We start from the raw sequence: 23181 nt of genomic DNA, 5'->3' as shown, positions 1-23181 counted from the left end.
AACAATTGGATAGCATGAAATTGGGGAGAAAAGGGGGTAAAATTTAAAATAATGATAATAATAAATAAATAAAAAAGAAGTCACATAATACAACATAATACTATGGACTGAATCTGTTTGCAAAAATAGTGTTTTACCATGATTTTTGAATGACGACCTCATCTCTGTACATACAATTATCTATAAGGTTGAGCAGTGAATTTCAAACACAGATTCAACCAAAGACCAGGGAGGTCTTCCAATGCGTCGCAAAGAAGTGCACCTATTGTTAGATGGGTCAAAAAAGCTGACATTGAATATCCTTTAGAGCATGGTGAAGTTATTAATTACACTTTGGATAGTGTATCAATATACTCATTCACTACAAAGATACATGTGTCCTTCCTAGCTCAGTTTCCGGAGAAGAAGGAAACCGCTCATGGATTTCACCATGAGGCTGATGGTTACTTTGAAACAGTTACAGAGTTTAATGGCTATGGTAGGAGATAACTAAGGATGGATCAACAACATTGTAGTTACTCCACAATACTAACCTAATTGACAGATGAAAAGAAGGAACAAAATACACATATTCCAAAACATTTATCTTGTTTGCAAAAAATCACTAAAGTAATACTGCAAAAAATGTGGCAAAGCAATTAATTAAGTGTTATGTTTGGGGCAAATCCAATACAACATATTACTGAGTACCACTCTCCATATGTTCAAGCATAATGGTGGCTGCATCAAGTTATGGGTATGCTTGTAATCGTTAAGGACTGGAGGGTTTTCAGGATAAAAAGAAACGGAATAGAGCTAAGCACAGGCAAAATTCTAGAGGGAAACGTGGTTCAGTCCGCTTTCCAACAGACAGTGGGAGAGGAATTCACCTTTCAGCAGGAGAATAACCTACACTGGAGTTGCTTACCAAGAAGACAGTGAGTGGCCGAGTTACATTTTTGACTTAAATCTTCTTGAAAATCTATGGCAAAACCTGAAAATGGTTGTCTTGCAATGATCAACAAACAATTTGACAGAGCTTGAAGAATTTTGAAAAGAAGCTCTTAGAAATGTACCCAGAAAGACTCACAACTGTAATCACTGCCATAGGTGATTCTAAAATATATTGACTCAGTGGTTTAAGGTCCTATCTAATCAAGATATATTAGTGTTTTATTTTTAATATTTTATTTTACAAATGTTAACATTTTTCTTCCACTTTGACATTAGAGTAATTTGTGTGGATCTTTGACAAAAAATACAATTAAATCCATTTGAACAACAAAATGTGGAAAAAGTCAAGTATTGTGAATACTTTCTGAAGGCAATGTATCCCCAAAAACTGTTTCAAGTGAGAACTAGGCAGGTCTGATGCTGAAAAATAAATGAAATTCTCCCCTACAACCATATTTCCTTTACTTTTTGCAAAAAAGTAGTGTGTAGTTCCAGGAATTAGCACCACTACATGGAAAAAAACGAATGAAGTACTGACAACACTACCACCAAGCTACTGCAACATGAAGTGTAATTACTAGTTTAACTAGGGTGAATTCAGAAAAAGTGAGAAACTGTGCATTTCCGTCTTCTGTAACCTCTTTCGACATCATTCCAACATATTGATACACATGATACACTCTATTTACAAAAGTATGTGGACACCCCTTCAAGTTAGTGGATTTTTGCGATTTCAGCCACACCCGTGGCTAACAGGTGTATAAAATCGAGCACACAGCCATGCAATCTACATTGACAAATATTGGCAATAGGATGCCACCTTTCCAACAAGTCAGTCCGTCAAATTTCTGCCCTGTTAGAGCTGCCCTGGTCAAATGTAAGTGCTCTTATTGTGAAGTGGAAACGTCTCGGAGCAGCAACGGCTCAGCTGCAACGTGGTAGGCCTCACAAGCTTACAGAACGTGACCGCCGAGTGCTGAAGCGTGTAACGCGTAAAACTCGTCTGTCCTCTGTTGCAACACTCACTACCGAGTTCCAAACTGCCACTGGAAGCAATGTCAGCACAGTAACTGTACGCCGAGAGCTTCATGAAATGGGTTTCCATGGCCGAGCAGCTGCACACAAACCTAAGATCACCATGCTCAAAGCCAACTGTCGGCTGGAGTGGTGTAAAGCTCGCTGCCATTGGACTCCGGAGCAGTGTATAAGCGTTCTCTGGAGTGATGAATCACTCTTCTCCATCTGGCAGTCCGACGGACGAATCTGGGTTTGGCGGATGCCAGGAGAACACTACCTGCACGAATGCATAGCGCCAATTGTAAGGTTTGGTAAATGAGGAATAATGGTTTGGGGCTGTTTTTCTTGCTTCGTGCTAGACCCCTTAGTTCTGTGAAGGGAAATCTTAACGCTACAGCATACAATTGCTTTATTTTACCTTTACTTAACTAGGCAAGTCAGTTAAGAACAAATCCTTATTTACAGTGATGGCCTAGGAACAGTGGATTAACTGCCTTGTTCAGGGGCAGAATGACAGATTTTGACCTTGGCAGCTCGGCGATTCAATCCACCAACCTTTCGGTTACTGGCCCAATGCTCTAACCACTAGGCTACCTACCGCCTCAATGACAATGGAAGATGACAAAAACAATGACATTCTAGTCGGTTCTGTGCTTCCAACTTTGTGGCAATAGTTTGGGGAAGGCCCTTTCCTGTTGCAGCATGAAAATGCCCTTGTGCACAAAGTGAAGTCCATACAAAATGGTTGGTCGAGATCGATGTGGAAGAACCCCATCGAGCCAGGCCTGATCGACCAACAGAAGTGCCGGATCTCACTAATGCTCGTGGTTGAATGGAAGCAAGTCCCTGCAGCAATGTTCCAACATCGAGTAGAAAGCCTTCTCAGAAGAGTCGAAGCTGTTGTAGCAGCAAAGAGGAACCAACTCCATATTAATGCCCATGATTGTGGTTTGTTTACAAAAGACAGATGGAAGATAGAGGGATAAACTGTCAGCTATCTAGCATGCTCCGAACACTTGTGTGTAACGGAAGAAAACCGTGGATGTGTTGAAAATGTGTTATCCTGAAAAATACTGTCGGCTGCAAATGTGATAAAGCCGGTTAAAACAGTGTACAGTAAGTATATATTTTTGCGTTTGTGAAATGATGTTGATGTTTCTAGAACCGCATCACAATTGAGAATCGGTTCACGTTTAGATGGAGTATTTGGTTATTTTGGCTGCCAGAGTCAGTCTACCTCTGAAAATAACATAAGATCCTAGACCTTAAGGAGTAACGGTAGGCTCCTTAAGAGTACATCTTGGTCTAAGCCCTGACAAACCTAAGTGCAGGGGATTGCTAATGTAAACTGGATCTCGTTCCTCTATTGGAAAAGCCTATAAGACTGTCCCACTTTAGCTACTCCATGTTGTCCAACTTTAGCTAGCTATGGTTGGTAAAGCGGGACAACAACAATTACTGAATTTGTCACGACTTCCGCCAAAGTCGGTCCCTCTCCTTATTCGGGCGGTGTTCAGCAGTCGACGTCACCGGCCTTCTAGCCATCGCCGATCCACTTTTCATTTTCCATTTGTTTTGTCTTTGTTTTACACACCTGGTTTCAATTCCCCAATTACATGTTCATTATTTAACCCTCTGTTTTCCCCATGTGTCACGTTCCTGACCTATTTCTGTTAGTTTGTTGTATGTGTTAGTTGGCCAGGACGTGAGTTTGGGTGGGCATTCTTTCTTTCTGTTTCTATGTTGGTTTAGGGTTGCCTGGTATGGCTCTCAATTAGAGGCAGGTGTTTGGCGTTACTCTAATTGAGAGTCATATTTAGGTAGGCTGTTTCACAGTGTTCGTTGTGGGTGGTTGTCTCCTGTGTTAGTGTTTGTTGCACCATACGGGACTGTTTCGTGCGTTCTTCGTTTTATGTAGTCATTTTTCCTGTTGTGCGTTCTTCGTGTTTTATGTAAGTTCGTATGTTCAGGTTTGTCTACATTCGTTTTGTTATTTTGTTAATTATTTCAAGTGGTTTCGTTTCGTGTTTTTCCCATCTTGTTTAATTAAAATTATGTCATTTCAAAACGCTGCGCCTTGGTTCAATCCATGCTCCTCCTCTTCGGATGAAGAGTAGGAGGAACACCGTTACACCATGGTTTTGTGCATGTTTGTTGCATGTATTTCGGTTCTATTGTGTGGGCTTGGTATATTGTGTGGGCTTGGTCACAAAGCATCATATGGGAAAGTACAACCAGCGAAACAAGAGAACATATTTGGGGGTTTCGATTTTGGAAAGCACGTTACACATGATAGAATAGGAATAACGCGTTCTTTGGTACGACCAAAAACTCCCCGCAGACTCAGGAAAACCCTAGGGGTTGTAATCTCATTGTACATTTTTCTTGTCTTATTCTGAAATAGATTTATAGAATTGACGAAAGGGAGGAGTCACGAGTAATTAGAGTGGAGTTAATATTGTGAGTAATTGTTTGTAGAGTTTTGAAAAAGCAATTGTGTCAGGCTCCAGCATTGGGGTTGCCAAACCTAAAATTACCTTTTAAAATGTGTGTTCATAAACATGAAGGGCAATGTAGTGCAGTGGTTATGGAAAATCAGGGGAAAAGAGAGACCAGTCATATACGGGACTAAATCGTTAGACTCGGTGGTGAGATAAATGTTGCCGTGTCTAAGGGTAGTACATGCTAAATAAAGGGTACATAAACGTTGGGATGGATTAAAACAAACGATTAATGAGTTTTTGCCTTTGTGCAGATTGCCATGTCTCATTTTCGATTAATTGAAAATTATACTTTTTTTCAAAGTATCTCTGTTTTTCAAACAAGCATTGCAGAACTTGCTACAATTTAAATTTCACCCCCCTGAAAAGATTGAACAAATATTACAACAAATATTATGGCTGAACTCAAATGTGCTGGTTGATAAAATACCTGTATTTATGGGAAAGATGTTTGAAAAGGGTATTTTGTTCTTAAATGATATTGCAAATTGGAATGGTAGAGTTATGTCCTTCATGGAGTTATCAGAATTGTACGGGAAGGTCTGCTCAATCCAAGAGTACAACCAATTGATTACAGCATTACCCCAAAAATGGAGGACGCAGTAGGCAGCGGGAGGAGGTAGGGAACTGGTCTGTCTGCCCAATATAAAGGATAAAAACTGGCAGAGGAATAAAAAATAGAATAAATAGGAAAGTATACCAGTATCATTTGAGGACCAGGATGTTGAGAACTATGCCATACAGATTGCAAAATAGTTGGGAAGAGATTTTTGATGTACCGATTCCATGGTACAGGGTGTATGAGTTGATATACACTGCTCAAAAAAATAAAGGGAACACTTAAACAACACAATGTAACTCCAAGTCAATCACACTTCTGTGAAATCAAATTGTCCACTTTGGAAGCAACACTGATTGACATTAAATTTCACATGCTGTTGTGCAAATGGGATAGACAACAGGTGGAAACTATAGGCAATTAGCAAGACACAAGACACACAATAAAGGAGTGGTTCTGCAGGTGGTGACCACAGACCACTTCTCAGTTCCTATGCTTCCTGGCTGATGTTTTGGTCACTTTTGAATGCTGGCGGTGCTTTCACTCTAGTGGTAGCATGAGACGGAGTCTACAACCCACACAAGTGGCTCAGGTAGTGCAACTCATCCAGGATGGCACATCAATGCAAGCTGTGGCAAGAAGGTTTGCTGTGTCTGTCAGCGTAGTGTCCAGAGCATGGAGGCGCTACCAGGAGACAGGCCAGTACATCAGGAGACGTGGAGGAGGCCGTAGGAGGGCAACTACCCAGCAGCAGGACCGCTACCTCCGCCTTTGAGCAGGAGGAGCACTGCCAGAGCCCTGCAAAATGACCTCCAGCAGGCCACAAATGTGCATGTGTCTGCTCAAACGGTCAGAAACAGACTCCATGAGGGTGGTATGAGGGCCCGACGTCCACAGGTGGGGGTTGTGCTTACAGCCCAACACCGTGCAGGACGTTTGGCATTTGCCAGAGAACACCAAGATTGGCAAATTCGCCACTGTGGTACAAAACCACAATCTTGATGTTCAGAAATTTTTCAAATTTGACTATGTCAGAGAAAGCCACAGCATCCTGTATACCTAGACCCACGGCATTATGAAGCTCCCGAGCGTTTTGTAAAGCCTCTAGATCAGTACATCCAGGGTTGAGTAAATGTGCTAGGCCTATTGCAAAGCATAGCTGATCACCAGGATTGTAACCGTTTCTGAGATATGCCCTTCTATTGCTTATGATTTCTGATTGCATGAGACTATCAAGTTTCCTTCTCTGACCCCCTCCACCTAGGAGTTGATGTACTACGAGCTCGAGGGTTCTATCAGCTATGATAGACAAATTTGATTGAACAAGTCGTTCCAGCAGGGCTATAAATTGTTCAAGATCTGCTGCGCCATTGGGTAAAACAAGAGATACAGTGTTTTGCATGCTATCTCCACAAATTTCAAGCTGTAAGACATCACGAGGACATCTCGAGGACATCTAACAGTTCGTTCAGAGTATCTAATATCATCACATATAAAACTGCATAATCAAGGTTCTGATTCAGCCATGTGCAGTTAAAAAACCTGTCGAATCTCTGCATTGCTGAATTTATTTCGGTACACAACCCAAACACTTCAATCAAGACCATCGCCCCCCTGATTTATTATACAATTTTCCAATTCCTCAAAAACAACGTATTGTGGTTCAGACTCCTCGGACATGGGAGTTAAAGGAGGGGTGTGTGGGTGTTCTGGGGTCGAAGATCTTGTGCTCTCATTCATTTTGTTAATTAAGGATAGGAGTTCTTCGAATCTGCAATAACAGGTTTTCAAGTGTCTGAATTTTGGGATCTGTCGCCCCGGTCTCATTCAATTGGTTAATTAAGGATGTGTGTTCTTGTGGTATTCTGGAAGGATCCATGTTACATAAAGGTTTTTAGCGCTTGTATTTGTGTTTTTTAACCATATTGTTGTTTAACAAATGGGGCATTGTTCTATGTCAGAAAGATAGATCTTGACTGTTTTGCCGCTTGTGTAAAGCCACCATTTGTTTGTGTAGCAAGACCTTTCTGGATTGTATAGAGCCCTGTAAAAGGCTGTGAGAAACCTATCTGGTGTTTCTACCTCAGAAAATTCACTGTATCAAGATGGTTGGCAGCTTCGTACAACAGCATATCGTCGAGCTCAGAATTGTCATTTAAAGCGTTGAAATCATCCGGTTTCAGTGTTTTACTGTGGATGTCCTGGGCGACGAAATCCTCCAGTGCTCTCGATCCTGGGCCTTCTGTGCCTGTATACGCTGGGTCTGAAAGAAAAATATACATACAAAATAGGGTCTTAAAAATAAAATATATTAGATAAAAATGTCAAATACATTTCAGATATAATACTATATATTAACAATATATATAGTTAAATTACCTCTGTTTTTTTGACGCAGGCTGTTCTGATGAATCGTGGATACCAAGGGCGCTATACTTTTTTCACCTGGCTTTGCAGATTCTGCCGGGCGTGTATCGTTGGAGTGACATTGTTTTAACATATTCTATCAAAAAATGTATAACTAATAAAAAATGTATAACTAATAACAAATGTATAATGGGGTCATACCGTATCCATAGAGCGCCGGTTCATGAATCCGTACGTTTTCAGCCCTGTAGCCCTTCTCGGGACGGGGTGATTCTGCGCAATGCACTTGGGCCACAGTTGTGAGGAGTCGTGAAGGACTATGAAGCGTAGTAAATGCCAGATTATGGAGCGATTGGCTTGAGGTTCCCGGGGGTGTGGATCTGCTGGTTATAGCCTCGGTTCTTTGATTGTTTGGAAAACCGTTCATACAAAACGGCAGAATACTGTCTGTTTTATCGGCTCCTCCAAAGTCGTTCAGTCCATAATGCAGCACATATCCTTGCTGGGGGGCTGTCCGCTGTAAATACACAATTTGCTTTTAAAATAGGGTACACACTTTTTGTTTTTAATGTATAAATATTATTATGGATTTTATTTTTGGACGTCGAAAATAGCGTGAGAACCCCCATCTAATGATGGCTGATCCAAATCAATTATTCCCGGTAGCAACTGGGTAAATGATGGATAACCTATAGACGTTAGACAATATTAACATATATTTATACGAAATATATACATTTTAACTTGCGTGCAATTGACATAAATACATACCTGAAAAATCGTTGTCCACCCATTTTAGAATATCTGTAAAAACATATATAACACCTGTTTAATATTAGAGAGAGAGAGAGATAGTTCCCAACAGGGCATTCATTTCATAATATCCAAACAATTCCCAGAAAATACCTAATGCACCCTAAAATCGATTATATTAATATCCTCACCTTCAAAAGTCTCCATCTGTATAGGCGAGCAGAAACGCAGGAAAATAGTTTTCATCAGGACCTCTGTCGTGACCAAGACATAGTATGGAATGAATTTACAGAGCGTGGGGGAAGTTTAGTGTTTTTCGTGCGACATCCTCTATGCAAAAATGAACCGATAGTAAAGGGGTTGTTTAGAGAATAAACATTTTTTTTCAACCTTAGGGGGGCTGTCTAGACCTTTTATATGCAGGGTTGGCGGCATTGCCTTTCGCTTCCTACATCCTTGGGGGATATAACACCTGCTGTTTTTGGGGACACCAAGTATGCATAATGAACCTTTAGTACCGGTGTTGATTAGAAATAACATTGTTTTTAAACTTAGGGGGGGGTGTCTAGACCGTTTATATTGGGGCTGTGGGTTTTGACTTTTGAGCCCCCACAACCTCTGGGCGGGAAATAAATTTGGGTTTCAATTTTAAAACCCTTTATTTAATTCTACATATTTAGTACAGACCTTTTAAAACATGCTATAATTAGTACAAACTATTTTACTATTCCTTTCTTACAGATAAAGGCGCCGGCTATAGGGTTAGCCCTGACATCCATCCGTTTCCAATTCACCGTCGTCAAGACAGGCTCTCTTGCTCGCTAGATATCCTGCACATTCCACGTTCTGAAAGTTTTCGTTCCATGGATAGATCAAACGTCGTGCCTGTAGATCCTGGGTATGTCTTAAGGATAGACGCGCCCAGCGGCGTAATTGTTCACCATTTTGGAAAAGATTGTCCAGCTTTTTCATCATGGTTAGGAATACATGGTAATCACACCACTTAAAGCTAAAGACAGTCATAAAATAGTTCACATCCTTGCAGGCTTTGGAAAATACATATGAACTAACTGATTTTGTAGCATTTGTACTATCATATTGGGCACATGCTGAAATTGTCACTTAGGAGTCGGGGCTATACGCCATTGAAGAGATTCTTATGGCTTTCAAATCATCGCGCCCGCACACCCCCTCTTCCAACGCGTAGCCGGGCAGGGATGTACCACTCAGGGCGTGTTCAATCTGACATAGCGCTAGCCGTATCTTAAGCCATTCTCTCATACGCAGCGCAGGAGAAAAACTCCCGGGTGTTGTTTGATTAAAGGGGTCTGGGGCCGCTGTCTGTGAAAATCTTCACAGTTGAATCCTCCGGTTGGAATATGTAAGCCATATGTTCATCACTCCTTTAAAACATCCAGGGGCCTCACACAAAATGTCCTCAATGCTTTTGTCATTGGGTTCTTGACACGCTGCAGAAAGTACACCCAGAATTGGCCAAAGAGACATAATTTAAGGTTTAATGTTCTGGGTTTAGGTTTAATTTCTTGTTAGTGTTCTGGGGCGCTAGTGCGTCTGTCCCCCCCCCTTCCCCCCCCCCAATTCCTGTTTCATAGACAAAAGCCCTAAGGTCAACAAAACAGGGGGTGGGGGCCATACTCTTTGAAATGTTCAAACACATCCCCCCAGTTCAACGAGGTCCCTACACATCAATCTTCATGACAACTTCAAAGGAATAGATACAATATATGCATAAATTAACACACACTCTAACGCGTGAGAACCGGAACAGGATGCCCATATATGGGCACTTCCTAGAGCACGTGATAACTTCCCGCCAGGATGTCCTGACAGGATAACCATATATGGGCATACACACGTGACCCATGACATAGGGTCATAAATCACACGTTTGACGTGTGCCGTCTACTGTATTCTCTCTCTTCCCGTACCCCTTCATACATTCAACTTCCAGCTGCGTACCTAACGCCAGGGTCAGCGCACTGTCAAATGTTGTTTTTTTGCCATCATTGTAAGCCTGCCACACACATTATATGATACATTTTTAAACATAAGAATGAGTGTGAGTTTTTGTCACAACCTGGCTCGTGAGAAGTGAGAAAGAGCTCTTATAGGACCAGGGCACGCATAATAATAATAATCAATAATTGAGCTCTTTATTTAACCATCTTAAAGATAAAACCTTATTTGTTAATCGAAAAATTGTGAATAACTCACCACAGGTTAATGAGATGCTTGAAAGGATGCACATAACTCTGCAATGTTGGGTTGTATTGGAGAGAGTCTCAGTCGTAAAATATTAATTCTTGCTTAAAAAGCTCCCTTGGCTTATTTTTCAAATCGGCATGTTTTGTTTCTAAAAGTCTGCGCAAGAGTGAAGGTGTATCGAGTTGTGAGATAGTACTGTGGCACATATAACACACTGTGGCTGAAGAAAGGCACTACTCCCAATATAAGTGAACCCCAAATCATTTAAACCAGGGTATTTAGTGTATTTTGTTACTAAATACCCTGGTTTAAATGAAGATATGGATTTCCCACCCTTCCTGTAGGGTCGTGATGGGTCCATTTGCTGTCATCTAGTGGACATTTTGCTCAATTGCACTCAGCTATGTTTAGACTGTTGTTGTTCATGTTTTGCTGTGTTCTAGTGTACTATGGAATATATTTCTTTCTTATTCTTGACACTTCTCCCAGTCATATTTAAGGTTAGAACTACCTTTCTAAGTGTCCTGATACTTCGAGCTAATAACATAACTAGAGTATTTCACTTTTTAATGTGCATAGTATTGCTTACTAGGTGTGTCCTATCAATTTTGTAACCACTCCCTCTCCTAATTAGGGCTAATTGGAAAATCTGTTCAAAAGAGGACATTGTATTATTTTTTGTACTCCCTGACGAAGGCCATGCAGCCGAAACGCGTCGGATTTTTTAAAACTTTGTTTCTATTGAACATACCATACTTATAAAGGCATTTTAATTAATTATATCAAGAGTGCCTTGGTCCTCTTTTCTTTTTGATGACCAATTTACCCCTTTTACCAAAGAGCACCTTCTGTCTACCAAAATGTACTATAGTGTACCTTAGTAGCGCTTCCCTTCCTCCTCTTTCTACTAATAAAGCATAATATTGCGCAAACCATTTTACAAACATTTGAATGCTGAAGGAGATGCACAGATGTGCCACATCAGGTATAGGCTTACCTCTCCGTGGTCAACATGCGAAGCTGTAGACAGCGCTCAGTTTGACAAAGCTACTGATATTGCCAAGGGTTGTTCTTCATGCAAAATGACTTGTAGATCAATGACTGTCAACATACAGTGTGCTCCAAAAGTGTTGGGACGGTGACAATATTGTTGTTGTGTTGGCTCTGTACTCCAGCACTTTGGATTTGAAATGATACAATGACTACCATATCAAATAATCCACAGAAATTACAGCACTTTTTGTACATAGTTCCCCCATTTTAGGGGACCAAAAGTATTGGGACAAATTCGCTTATGCGTATTAAAGTAGTCAAGCACTTAGTATTTGGTCCCATATTCCTAGCACTCAATGATTACATCAAGCTTGTGACTCTACAAACTTGTTGGATGCATTTGCTGTTTTTTTTGGGTTGTTTTCAGATTATGTTGTGCCCAATAGAAATGAATGGTAAATAATGTATTTTAGGAAGGTAGAAAGAAAGTAATTTGAACAAAAACATTTAGTGAAGTGGCGATTCGTAACATTTGAATCGTTTTTCTGAACGATGCATGCTACATTTGGATCCGTTTGGGGTCCTACTTATATCCTAATTTCTGAGTGCAATGTTTACAGTAAGCAAAAAGCATCAACCATGGCTGTTATTACACCCCGTACAAGTTGGTGTGTCACGGCTGCTGAAGGATGAGGACCAAGGTGCATGCGTCATGAGCGTACATTTTATTTTTATTGATAAGAAATGACGCCGAACAAAAACAACAAACACTACAAAAACAAACTGTGAAGCTACAGGCTATGTGCCCTAAACAAAAGTCAACTTCCCACAATGACAGGTGGAAAAAGGGCTACCTAAGTATGGTTCCCAATCAGAGACAACGATAGATAGCTGTCCCTGATTGAGAACCATACCCGGCCAAAACATAGAAATAGAAAATCATAGAAAAACAAAACATAGCATGCCCACCCCAACTCACGCCCTGACCAAACCAAAATAGAGACATAAAAAGGATCTCTAAGGTCAGGGCGTGACATGGTGGCGGTAACGACAATTTGTATTGCTTTTTTATTGTGCTGTAACTAAAACTAAAAGATCTTCTGACATTTTACCCAGCTAGCAACGATGTCATATTGAATGCCTGCCCAGAATCGGCCCATTCTGTCTGCCAGAAATAAGTCGATCCTGCAGGTGTATCGCCAGAGTCCACTCAGAAGTGTCCTGATGCAAATTCATATTATCCCTCAACCCCCCCCCCCCCCCTGATAGTTGTAAACTAACAACCTGAAACAATTAACAAGTAGACATTTAGTCATTGCTCAGAAGTATATTTTATACCAAAAAAGAAAACAAGAAAAAACAGATAAGATATTATTACAATTCATACAACAAAATGCTTTGTAGGGAGTAGGGAACATAGCCCTGAGCCACACATCCTCCTCAGCAGTGTCCCCTTATACGCACACATACAATACAAATAAAACAGAAACTACAGCCTCAAATCACAGCAATTCATACAACAAATCACAGGGTAGGGAACAGAGCCCCATCTACAACAGCACACATATTCACTCAGAGAGAAGTCACATGTTACGCCCGGGAAATGAGGGTTGTAAAGTAAGCATTTCACTATAAGGTCTACGTATTCGGCGCACGTGACAAATACACTTTGATTTGCATTGATTTTATTGGTCACAGCTCTGAGATGGACCAGACTAAAGGAGAGAGGAAATGTGAATAGTTTGGACTTTAGCGAGAAGCAAATGCCGAACTACACACACTGCTGGTTATAACACTGTAATAACTCACTCAGAGATGAGTCGCAGCTCTGAGCAATGAGACTGGAGAGGAATGGTATTCTGACTGAAATGACACTCACTCTCATACTGTAGCTAGACTGTAACAGTAATTACCCGTTGATGAGGAGCTCACAGAACTTGCAGTGGCCCTTGTCTGCAGCAATGGTGCACGCGGTGTCTTGGGAGGTTTGGACAGGTGGCGTCAGCGCTCTTGTCCAGCAGCACATGCCCCATCTCAGCATAGCCACCTGACACAGCCTCCATGAGAGGAGTTTGACCAGTCAGAGAGAACGTTTGGGTCAGTGACATACTGCACCAAACATCATTCCTAATATCTTTGACTCTAGCCCAGACAACATAACATGTCAGGTTCAGCCGATGACGGCTGCTCTCACCTTGACGCAGTGCTCCATGTTGGCAGGCCAGGGTCAGTGCTGTGTTACATTTGGTCTCGATCTGAGTGTTGATGTCTGAGCCCATGTCCAGCAGCAGCTTGACCGCAGGGGACGTGACCATTCATGGCAGCCATCAGAGGAGAGATGCCGAGTGTCTTCTAGTCCTGAAAGGAAACAAATACACAGTGAGATAGGAACAGATAAGGAGAGTATGACATTAGGGATGTAACGATTCACGATAGGTATTGGTCCCCGGTTCAAATGTTTAAGATTTGAGTGCTTAGGTCCCCAGGACCCCAAACTGATCCAAATGTAGCACGTTACGAATTGCCAGTTCAAATTACTTTCTTTCTATTTTCCTAAAATACATTATTTATCATTCATTTCTATTGGGCACAACATAATCTGAAAACAACCAAAACAAACAGCAAATGTGGATGCAAGTCCGACCAAAGAGCACATGAATGAAACAAAGCCAAATTATCGAAATCAAATACTCCGACGAGTACATGAACGCAGCATAACAAAATGGGAAGATGTTAATTTCTAGTTGTGAAGTCGTAAATGCAATTTGGATGCATTCACACATGCTTTGAACTCGTTGAAACGCCGATTGGCTAATGGCCAACAAGCTGGTCAACCATAAACTACAAGTACAGCTATCAATCATGCTTGTAAAGAAAATAGTGCGATTTTTTTTATTTTTATAGATTGCTTTTATAAATAATGTTTAGTTGTTACACTTAACTGCCCAAAAATCTGTTATGGAGATCATTTCCTGATACTGATATCGAGTGGCGCAGCGCAGCGGTCTACGGTACTGCATTCCAGTGCTAGAGGCGTCACTACAAACACTCTGGTTCGAATCCAGGCTGTATCACAACCGGCTGTGATTGGGAGTCCCATAGGGCGGCGCACAATTGGCTCAGCGTTGTCCGGGTTTGGCCGGTGTAGGCCGTCATTATAAATAAGAATTTGTTCTTCACTGACTTGCCTAGTTAAAAAAAAAATCTCCCCCATAATAGGAGAGATGTTGGCGTCATGCAGCGTTCCATACAACTCGGAAATCTCCGACATCTGACCTCAGTGTGTTCAATACAACTGTCTATTCGGAAAAATGTGTTTCGACTTGGAAAATTTGTTTTGAACGGTCATCCACCTCGGAATTCCAAGTCGGATACTCTGGGATCATCCTAGAGCTCCGAATTCTCCGAACTCAATATCCCTTACGTCACGATTTGACCTCGTTTTTCCCCGATTCCGAGTGGTCTTGAAAGGGCCACTAGTGAGGATGGATTTTTTCCCACTTGGTTAAGAACGGAGTACCTTACAAAACTACAACTAATTTACCATAAATGTTGATGTACATATCTGGAGGCATATTCTTTTGTATAGGGAAATAAGTAAAACCATGGTTCTAGTTTTATTGAAGCGGATGTGGAGGCGGAAGTGGAGGATTGGTACATGGTAGTGACATGGTTATTGCTAGCAAAAGAAAGGTGGATAGTATCTCAATATATACAATATTGGAAAGTCCAGTGTCGAGCAACATAGGCTTCTAATGAACAATTTTAGACGAAATGTTTATCCTGAAAAAAATGTATATTGTTCCAGAACTGTGCGAGCAAACTAAAGAAAGACCATACGAAGTTTTTCGCCAGCAACTAGCAAGCAGTCACAGCACAGTGTGGCTAGGCTAAAGTAGCTAGGAAGTATCGTCGTTTTTAATGACAACGGCAGCTAGAAGTACTCGAGTGACACGAAGCTGGATAACTGTATGCATGAGAATGGTTTCTATTAGCTTGTCGTCTGGTTTATTGTGGAGCAAATAACGTCTGTTGCTGCATCGGGAAGGTCGACCCTTCAACTCCACGGATCCCCCTGCCTGTTGTAGCGACGAGCTAGCTAAGTTAACGTTCTCCTTCAAATGAATGGACGTCGGAGTGGACACGGTTTGATCAACAATGTGCGCTAATTGCTAGCTAACTGCTCTCGTTTCAATGTTGATGGTCATCAGCTACTCTTCGGGATGAAGAGGATCGCATTCATTTAGGCTGGAAAACCACTCAAGAATGTCATAATTAGATTGGATAACCACTGAGGCGCAACTTTAAATGCATGATATTGCGAAATCTGGATGAAATAATACAATATCCTGGCACATGAAGATGTCACAACCGATGGATATTCAAAAGTGAAATCGCAAATAACGTGGAAAATGTTTATTCGGTGAATATGGAGCTTAGAATACTTATAAATGCAAATTTTTTGGGCTGTTTTTATTTTGATGGTGGATCATATGTCCAGGGGAGCGATGGCGCTTTTGACTGATCTTGTCCTGCGCTCCAGGTAGTTCTCAGTTCTGCAGTTTACGTTGCTGCACAGGAGTGGTGGGGGTGGACGCCTTCCGGCTTGGCCCAGTAATTTCCTTAAAATGGAATAGGAATGGACATTTTATTTTTGATCTTTTACAGTTTTGTCTTTGAGACGTCAACTCAACAATATTGTCATGTCGCCCAGCTGTTGGCATATCAAGAAATTGTCTTCATTGAAATTATTTTTCTTGAGACTAAAACAATCATGAACATGAAGGAGAAGTTGCCGAAGCAACAATATGTGTGCTAATTGAAAGATGGCCTAATCATGGACTGATGTCACTCACAGATGTCAACATAATACATTTTTAAGAAGTACTATTGGCTTTTTAAAGAAAATTTAACAGTTGTGATTTCATCATGTCCGATTTTGCTGAATTCGTACCCCCTCCTGAGTGCCCAGTTTTTGAGCCGAGTTGGGAAGATTTTTCGGATCCACTAGGATTTATAAACAAGATTCGACCTATTGCAGAGAGAACTGGCATCTGCAAAATTCGACCGCCCGAGGTAACCTCACTGTTTCTGCTTTTGGAATATAACACATTGCTTCCATTTTAAGATTTACGCCTGCGTTGGTTTGTGCCCTTGTCATCTACTTATGGTATTTTCGGCCTAGCCCGACGCACATTTTTAGTTGGGTAAGGACATTTTACTCGTTGAATTTTTCACTTGTGGAGGTCAAATGAGTCAAATTTCATGTTTGTTAATCATTTTATTTCAACAATGATTTTGGATGTTTATATTTTGCCAAACAGTTGAAGTAAAGTCGTCTTTAAAACAGCGGCCTCTATTCCAGACTCCCGTCTATGACTCTTTGTTTTCTTTTTTTTGGTGTTTCCTGGACAGATCGCAATTTACATTCGGAATATCAAGTAACGTTACACGAATTAGATGATGTCTAGATACATTTTTGAACTATTAACAATTTGAAATGAACTCCTAGGTTCTTTTCATTTGATGCCCTATATTTTCAAGTCTTTGTTACATCATGACTACAATATGAACAATATCCATGTATTTAGCTGTAAAGAGTAATACATTTTTTTTTGGGGGGGGGGGGTAGGCCAACAGTAGCAGGAAGTGAGAACCATAATGCTCTACTTTTCATGTTTTTCACATTTGGCCTTGTGCAAATCAAATATTGCCCTTTTTGTATTTTTCTCTTTTATTCTTATTTCCCACATGGAACCTTTTGAGTGATTAGGCTAACCCTCTTATATTTGGTCTATTTTTCACCAGCACTGAAACTTGACAGTTGCTTCTGGGAGGTTTTCTTTGATGCACTGTGCTCCAATATTATTTGTCTTTTGGGTATAAGTCTTTTGACGCAATTAGACTACAGGGACTTCAATTATTTGTCATATCCAGTATTGTCGGATGGATTTTAAACGTTTTTATATGTTTTATGTATTTTTTTTAAACATCTAATTTCCTGTGCCGACGCTTTCCCAATCTGTATCCACACATCCCTATATTTATGTGTGAAGGGGATTTGAAGTGTTATGTAATGTTTATGTTGACAAGTGTTTTCTTGTTTTTTGTTGTTGCTTTTACTTCCTCATTACTTCATTGTATGAAAATCTGAACCAAAGTTGTTAATTTGGTTTAAATTGTTCTCTTCTGTCTGTTAGGACTGGGCACCTCCTTTCGCCTGCGATGTACGCAACTTCCGCTTCACTCCCAGAGTCCAGAGACTCAATGAATTGGAGGTAAGTATACTGTACCTAGTTACAACACTGTGAAGGCTATGTTGGAAATACAGTTTGGTAGCCTGATTGTAGTAATTATAAGGTATAGGCCTAAATAGAGGTATTGCCTAAGTAAGTAGTCAATTCAGCTGAGTTTGTCAGTCATTCACTGATGTATGTTATTTAACCATATGTTATTATGTCTTTTTATAAAGATGTAGTAGTCTATGAATACACATGTTTTTTTTGTGAGGAGGTAGCCTATACGTTGGTGTGGCTGGACAGTGCAGACCTTTTGTGCATTGACTGCAGCTGTCGTCACATTTTGGGGGCAGCACTCTTGAATACAATGACTGAGTTAACAGCGCTGGCTGAATGGGTGGTAGGCCTAGGCCTGCTTTAGGAAAGGTTTTTAGGGACAGAAAAGTTGTAACTTAGCCTTCATTAAGAGTTTAAAGGATATTAGTCACGGGATTGTGTAGGCTTTGTCTTTACTTTGATTTCTCCTAGGCTACAGCACCCGAAGACACCTCTTTATACTCCTGTTTAGAGTGGAGCGGGCCAGATTTTTCATTTGAATTGACTTTCATGTGTTTGTGTACCCTTCCCTTCCCTCACCTCTCCCATTGCTTTCAGGCCCTCACTCGAGTTAAGCTCAACTTCCTGGATCAGATTGCCAAATTCTGGGAGCTGCAGGGGTCCAGGCTGCGCTTCCCTCACGTGGAGAGGAAGATCCTTGATCTGTACCAGCTCAGCAAGGTAAGACCGGAGTCAGACCATTAACCTGAACAGTATATTGTTTTTATAAACATGCAGGGTGGTGTTTGTAAGTATACTGTCATTTATTTATAACTGAGGAGTAAGTAGTTTGTTTTGGATTTTGTTTTAGGACAACAACGAGGTGCTAAGTGCTGGTGTACATTTGAATGTCTCCTTAGTTTTCTGAAAATATGCTTTTTGTGTATGAGTCAACCACAACCATCTTACTAAAAAAAACATTGCATTTCAGATTGTCTCCTCCGAGGGAGGCTTTGAGGCAGTGTGTAAGGAGAAGAGATGGTCCAAGGTGGCCAGCAGGATGGGTTTCCCCCCGGGGAAAGGTATGGGCTCTCTGCTGCGGTCCCACTTTGAGAGGATCCTCTACCCCTATGAGCTCTTCCAGTCTGGAGCAACGCTCACTGTAAGCACTTATTGGCCGACACATGCACACAATAACATTTAGGCTAGGTGTCTGTGGAGTGTGAGAAATGTTTCTGTGATGTCAATAGCGGTAGTGAATAGCTTCAGCCTTCTTTCGGCAAGTGTTAGGTGTGGATCATCATAGGTTTGTGCTGTGTAGTCACACTTTTACATACTTACAACTCATGTCAATACCCTGTCATGTGGTTCTTTCCTTTTGTGCTTTGTCATGCTACAGCCACATTTGTAACGGTGTTCTGTACAGAGGAGGCTGGTGGGAAGAGCTATAGGAGGCCGGTCCCATTGTAATGGCTGGGATAGACTCAATCCAGCCATTACAATGAGCCCGTCCTCCTATACTTCCTCCCACCAGCCTCTTCTGGTTCTGTATCACAACATGTAAGGTATAATCAATGAGAGGCAATGCGTTCTATGGGAAATAATGAACGATGTGGAAGGTGGTTTCCACAACGTGCTAGTGGAATGGAACTAACCTTCCACGGAGTTGCATTATTTTCCAGAGGACACATAGCGCCTCGAGTTGATTATCCCTTTTATACCATGGCTATAATTTAACACCTTTGCTGCTAGAAATGTGTTCAACGTCCACTGGAATAGCTAGCAAGTTTACTAGATAGCTACAGTAGTTGCCTTTGCTAACCAAACAGACTTGCTAGTTTAGCTAACCAAACCATCAGTCCTAGCTTGCCATTATGAAAATCAAATTCAACAATGCCAATAATGTTTTTCATTTGAATTTTGCTTTCAAAAGAAGCTCAAACATAGAACATGTAAGAATGAACTATAGCCATTGAATGCTACCGTGCAGATATGCCGTGTGTTATAGGGAATTATACAACGGGTGAGCCTAATGCTGATTGGTTAAATGCTCATTTTAGCCAGTGTCTATTCTTCAAGTTTCCACCAGCAGCTAAATCTATGATGTTAAAATGCCTATTTACTCTGTTCCGTCTGACTGCGCAATCCACTTTCTCATCAGCCCAGCCAGGCAATTTATAAACTTGATCTCCACTATAAAAAGCATCTAGACATTCTCACATTTCTTTTAGACTAACATTTAGTTTTCAACATCGAAGACTAGTATAAACTTTGCTGTCTGTCTCTCAGACATTTGTGATATTGTTTCAATATTCAAATTGGATCTCCAGCTGTCCCATAGTAATGAACGTGTAGGGGTCGGGAGTCAGGACGAGACCGAGGCAGGCAGCGTTTCTCAGTCAGTTGAAATCATTCATCAGCTGGCATCATTTTTATGGATATATATATATACAAAGAAATGTCAATTGAAAAAAAGGTCAAACAAAACAAAGTGCAGCTAGTTTGCAGTCTTTACAGCTTCAGTGTTTGAAGTGATTGTGTTAGTGTGTTGGCTTGCTCAACAGTGTGCTGACGAGAGCACAGTTTATATGCCAGGTGAAATCGCACCTCATTGTTTGACGTGACTAAGTTAGCAAGCACGGGATCAGAACTTTGCCAGCCAGTAAGGCAATGGACCGTTTTGAACGAACAAAAAGACTGAACGACTGGGTCGTGTCTCTAGCAACTGAACCAATAGAATGCACGACCAGCCGGCTTGGGTAGCAACCCTAGATTTTATGTCGGGACTATATCTTGTAGAATGATTAAATAGTATGAATAAATTAATCAAAATATTGTTTTTAATTAAAATATGTCAGTCATTATTGAATATGTAACCTGTTGTATAAAAGTGATAATGCCCTTGAAGCCGGTGTTTGGAGGATATATTGGCACGGTTTACGTCCCTTGGGCCTAACAACACCCGTGCCAATATACCCTCCAAACACTGGCTTATTGGGCATTATCACTTAAATAACGCATGCTCTAGAATGCCAATCAGAAATGTGTATTCAACAATGCCATGTTATAAATGTTACTACACCCTGCTCTATTCAACCACTCCAAGAAGCTAGCAACCAACACCTTACATCTGCTACCACCTTGTTGTGAAGTGGGTTTGTAGGTGTTCTTCTGCCTTTGTGGTCTTTTACCTCCGCTCCCTGCCTTCTCTGTCCCCCTCAGGGTATCCACCGTCTGTACGAGGAGGGAGATGATGGAGAGGAGCAGGACGAGGGCATGGGGGAAGAGGAGGATGAAGAGGACAGAGAGAGGGACAGCCTGAGTGACGGGACTCCGAACAAGGACTGCCCGCTCCCTGAGCGACGCTCCCGCCGCCTGAAGTCTGAGGTCGGTGATGAGGTGATCACCGGAGACTGTTTTTATATTTTATTTTATCACTTTTATTTTGATTTCACATGGTGATTTACTAAAATGATCAGCATTTTTACTCTTCTGTTTTTTTGCCTAACTTGTTTGGGGACTTAATGTACTGGAAATGCAATTGCTGGATGGAGATACATTCTCATTAGCAAGAGGGCCTTTGCAGCCTGTGTGCTGGCTCTGGACTCATTAGCTACATTCTCAATAGCCAGAGAGCCTTAGCCTTGCGTGTGCCCATAACATCAAGTGCCCATAACATCAAGAGAGATCTCTCTCTTGGCAAATCTGCTCGTCACCCTGTGTCATGTGGTCACGTAGTTACTGTAAGGGCTTTAATTCAAATCAAATTGTATTTGTCACAAGTGCCAAATACAACAGGTGTAGACCTTACAGTGAAATGCTTACTGACAAGCCCTTAACCAACAGTGCAGTTCTACAAAAGAAGTGTTAAAAGTATTTACAAAAATAACTGAAGTAAAAAATATATATAAAATAAATAATAATAATTAAGGATCAACCATAAAGTAACAGTAGTGAGGCTATATACAGGACGTACCGGTACAGAGTCAATGTGCGGGGGCACCACATTTAACCATGGAAAGACGTCTGGGAATATGTCTGACTATAAACAGGGTAGCTATTCTCTCCGCAAGGCAATCAAACAAGCGAAATGCCAGTACAGGGACATGGTGGAGTCGCAATTCAACAGCTCAGACACGAGACGTATGTGGCAGGGTCTACAGGAAATCACGGACTACAAGAAAAAATCCAGCCACGTCACGGACACCGACGTCACACTTCCAGACAGACTAAACACCTTTGCCCGCTTTGAGGATAGTACAGCCCCCCCCCCCCCCTGCCCCTTCTCCTTATTCGTGGCTGACGTGAGTAAAACGTGTTAACCCTCACAAGGCTGCTGGCCCAGACGGCATCCCTAACTGCGTCCTCAAAGCATGCGCAGACCAGCTGGCTGGTGTCTTTACGAACATACTCAATCGCTCCTTATCCCAGACTGTTGTTCCCACATGATCCAAGATGGCTACCATTGTTCCTGTACCTAAGAAGGCAAAGGTAACTGAACTTAATGACTATCTCCCCTTAGCACTCACTTCTGTCATCATGAAGTTATTATTTTAATGGACAAAAATGAGCTTTTCTTTCACAAACAAGGACATTTCTGAGTGACCCCAAACTTTTGAACGGTAGTGTATATACTGTATTTTATACCATCTATTGCACCTTGCCTATGCCGCTCAGCCATCACTCATCCATATACTTACATGTACATATTCTCATTCACCCCTTTAGATTTGTGTGTATTTGGTGGTTGTTGGGGAATTGTTAGATATTACTGCATTGTCGGAACTAGCATTTCGCTACACTCGCATTAACATCTGCTAACCATGTGTATGTGACAAATAAAAGTACATATATATTTTTTTAATTTGAAGTGACCATGCATGGATAATAAACAGTATCTTTAAATTTTCCTCTTGTGGAGTTCAGCACAACATATTTCTTATCACAAGTTCTGTAGGACGTTAGGTTGGGGGTTGTAGTTTTTATATGCTGCTAACTGAGATACTGATCTAATGTATGGACCCATATGCACCCATGGTGCTCAGAATGGAGGAAAGGAAATCACATTTGTATTATGGCACGTCATGTTAACAGAACATGGAAGTCGAGGATGCAACGATTGTGTGGTCCTTCAATCAAATCTAATTTTATTTGTCACATGCTCCGAATACAACCTTACCATGAAATTCTTACTTACAAGCCCTTAACCAACAATGCAGTTCAATAAATAGAGTTAAGAAAATATAGTAAAAGTAACAATAAAGAGGCAATATACAGGGGGTACTGGTACCGAGTCAATGTGCGGGTACACATGTAGGTAGGGGTAAAGTGACTAAGCATAGATAATAAACAGCGACTAGCAGCAGTGTAAAAATAAAGGGAGCGTGTCAATTGTAATCTTTTGGGTGGCCATTTAGTTAATTGTTCAGCAGTCTTATGGCTTGGGGGTAGAAACTGTTTTTAAGGAGCTTTTTGATCCCAGACTTGGCGGTCCGGTACCGCTTGTCGTGCGGTAGCAGAGAGAACAGTCTATGACTTGGGTGACTGGAGTCTTAGA

The 23181-nt window shown here is 41.2% G+C and overlaps 1 protein-coding gene and 2 long non-coding RNA genes across 6 annotated transcripts in view; 1 reads left to right on the top strand and 2 right to left on the bottom strand.

Moving 5' to 3' along the window:
• Positions 1–443: 443 nt before the first annotated feature.
• LOC129838663 (uncharacterized) lies at positions 444–8456 on the bottom strand. 2 transcript variants are annotated; one of them, XR_008756885.1, is made up of 5 exons: positions 8322–8456; positions 8149–8181; positions 7579–7894; positions 7390–7470; positions 444–7273 (listed from the first exon to the last, which is right to left on the bottom strand). It is a non-coding gene; the product is annotated as an uncharacterized LOC129838663 (long non-coding RNA). The 2 variants fall into 2 exon arrangements; XR_008756884.1 differs by having other exon boundaries at positions 7390–7894.
• Positions 8457–12051: 3595 nt separating this feature from the next.
• LOC129838596 (uncharacterized) lies at positions 12052–14760 on the bottom strand. The gene is made up of 2 exons (XR_008756871.1): positions 14292–14760; positions 12052–13707 (listed from the first exon to the last, which is right to left on the bottom strand). It is a non-coding gene; the product is annotated as an uncharacterized LOC129838596 (long non-coding RNA).
• A 231-nt stretch (positions 14761–14991) lies between these two features.
• The window catches only part of LOC129838593 (lysine-specific demethylase 5A-like), a 59143-nt gene continuing 50953 nt past the window's right edge, over positions 14992–23181 (top strand). For 2 of the 3 annotated variants that reach the window (XM_055905674.1, XM_055905673.1), the window contains exons 1-5: positions 14992–16425; positions 17550–17627; positions 18243–18365; positions 18616–18786; positions 20847–21011. In XM_055905674.1, the coding sequence (XP_055761649.1) occupies positions 16279–16425; positions 17550–17627; positions 18243–18365; positions 18616–18786; positions 20847–21011 (684 nt within the window). In that variant the 5' untranslated portion in view covers positions 14992–16278. Of the gene's footprint in view, positions 16426–17549; positions 17628–18242; positions 18366–18615; positions 18787–20846; positions 21024–23181 lie in introns of all 3 variants that reach the window. The other variant, XM_055905672.1, reaches the window with a different exon arrangement.

The sequence above is a fragment of the Salvelinus fontinalis genome, chromosome 39, assembly GCF_029448725.1.
Source record: "Salvelinus fontinalis isolate EN_2023a chromosome 39, ASM2944872v1, whole genome shotgun sequence".
In the NCBI taxonomy this organism is placed as follows: Eukaryota; Metazoa; Chordata; class Actinopteri; order Salmoniformes; family Salmonidae; genus Salvelinus; species Salvelinus fontinalis.
Note: the sequence above shows the minus strand (reverse complement) of the source record. Positions and strands in the feature narration are given on the sequence as shown.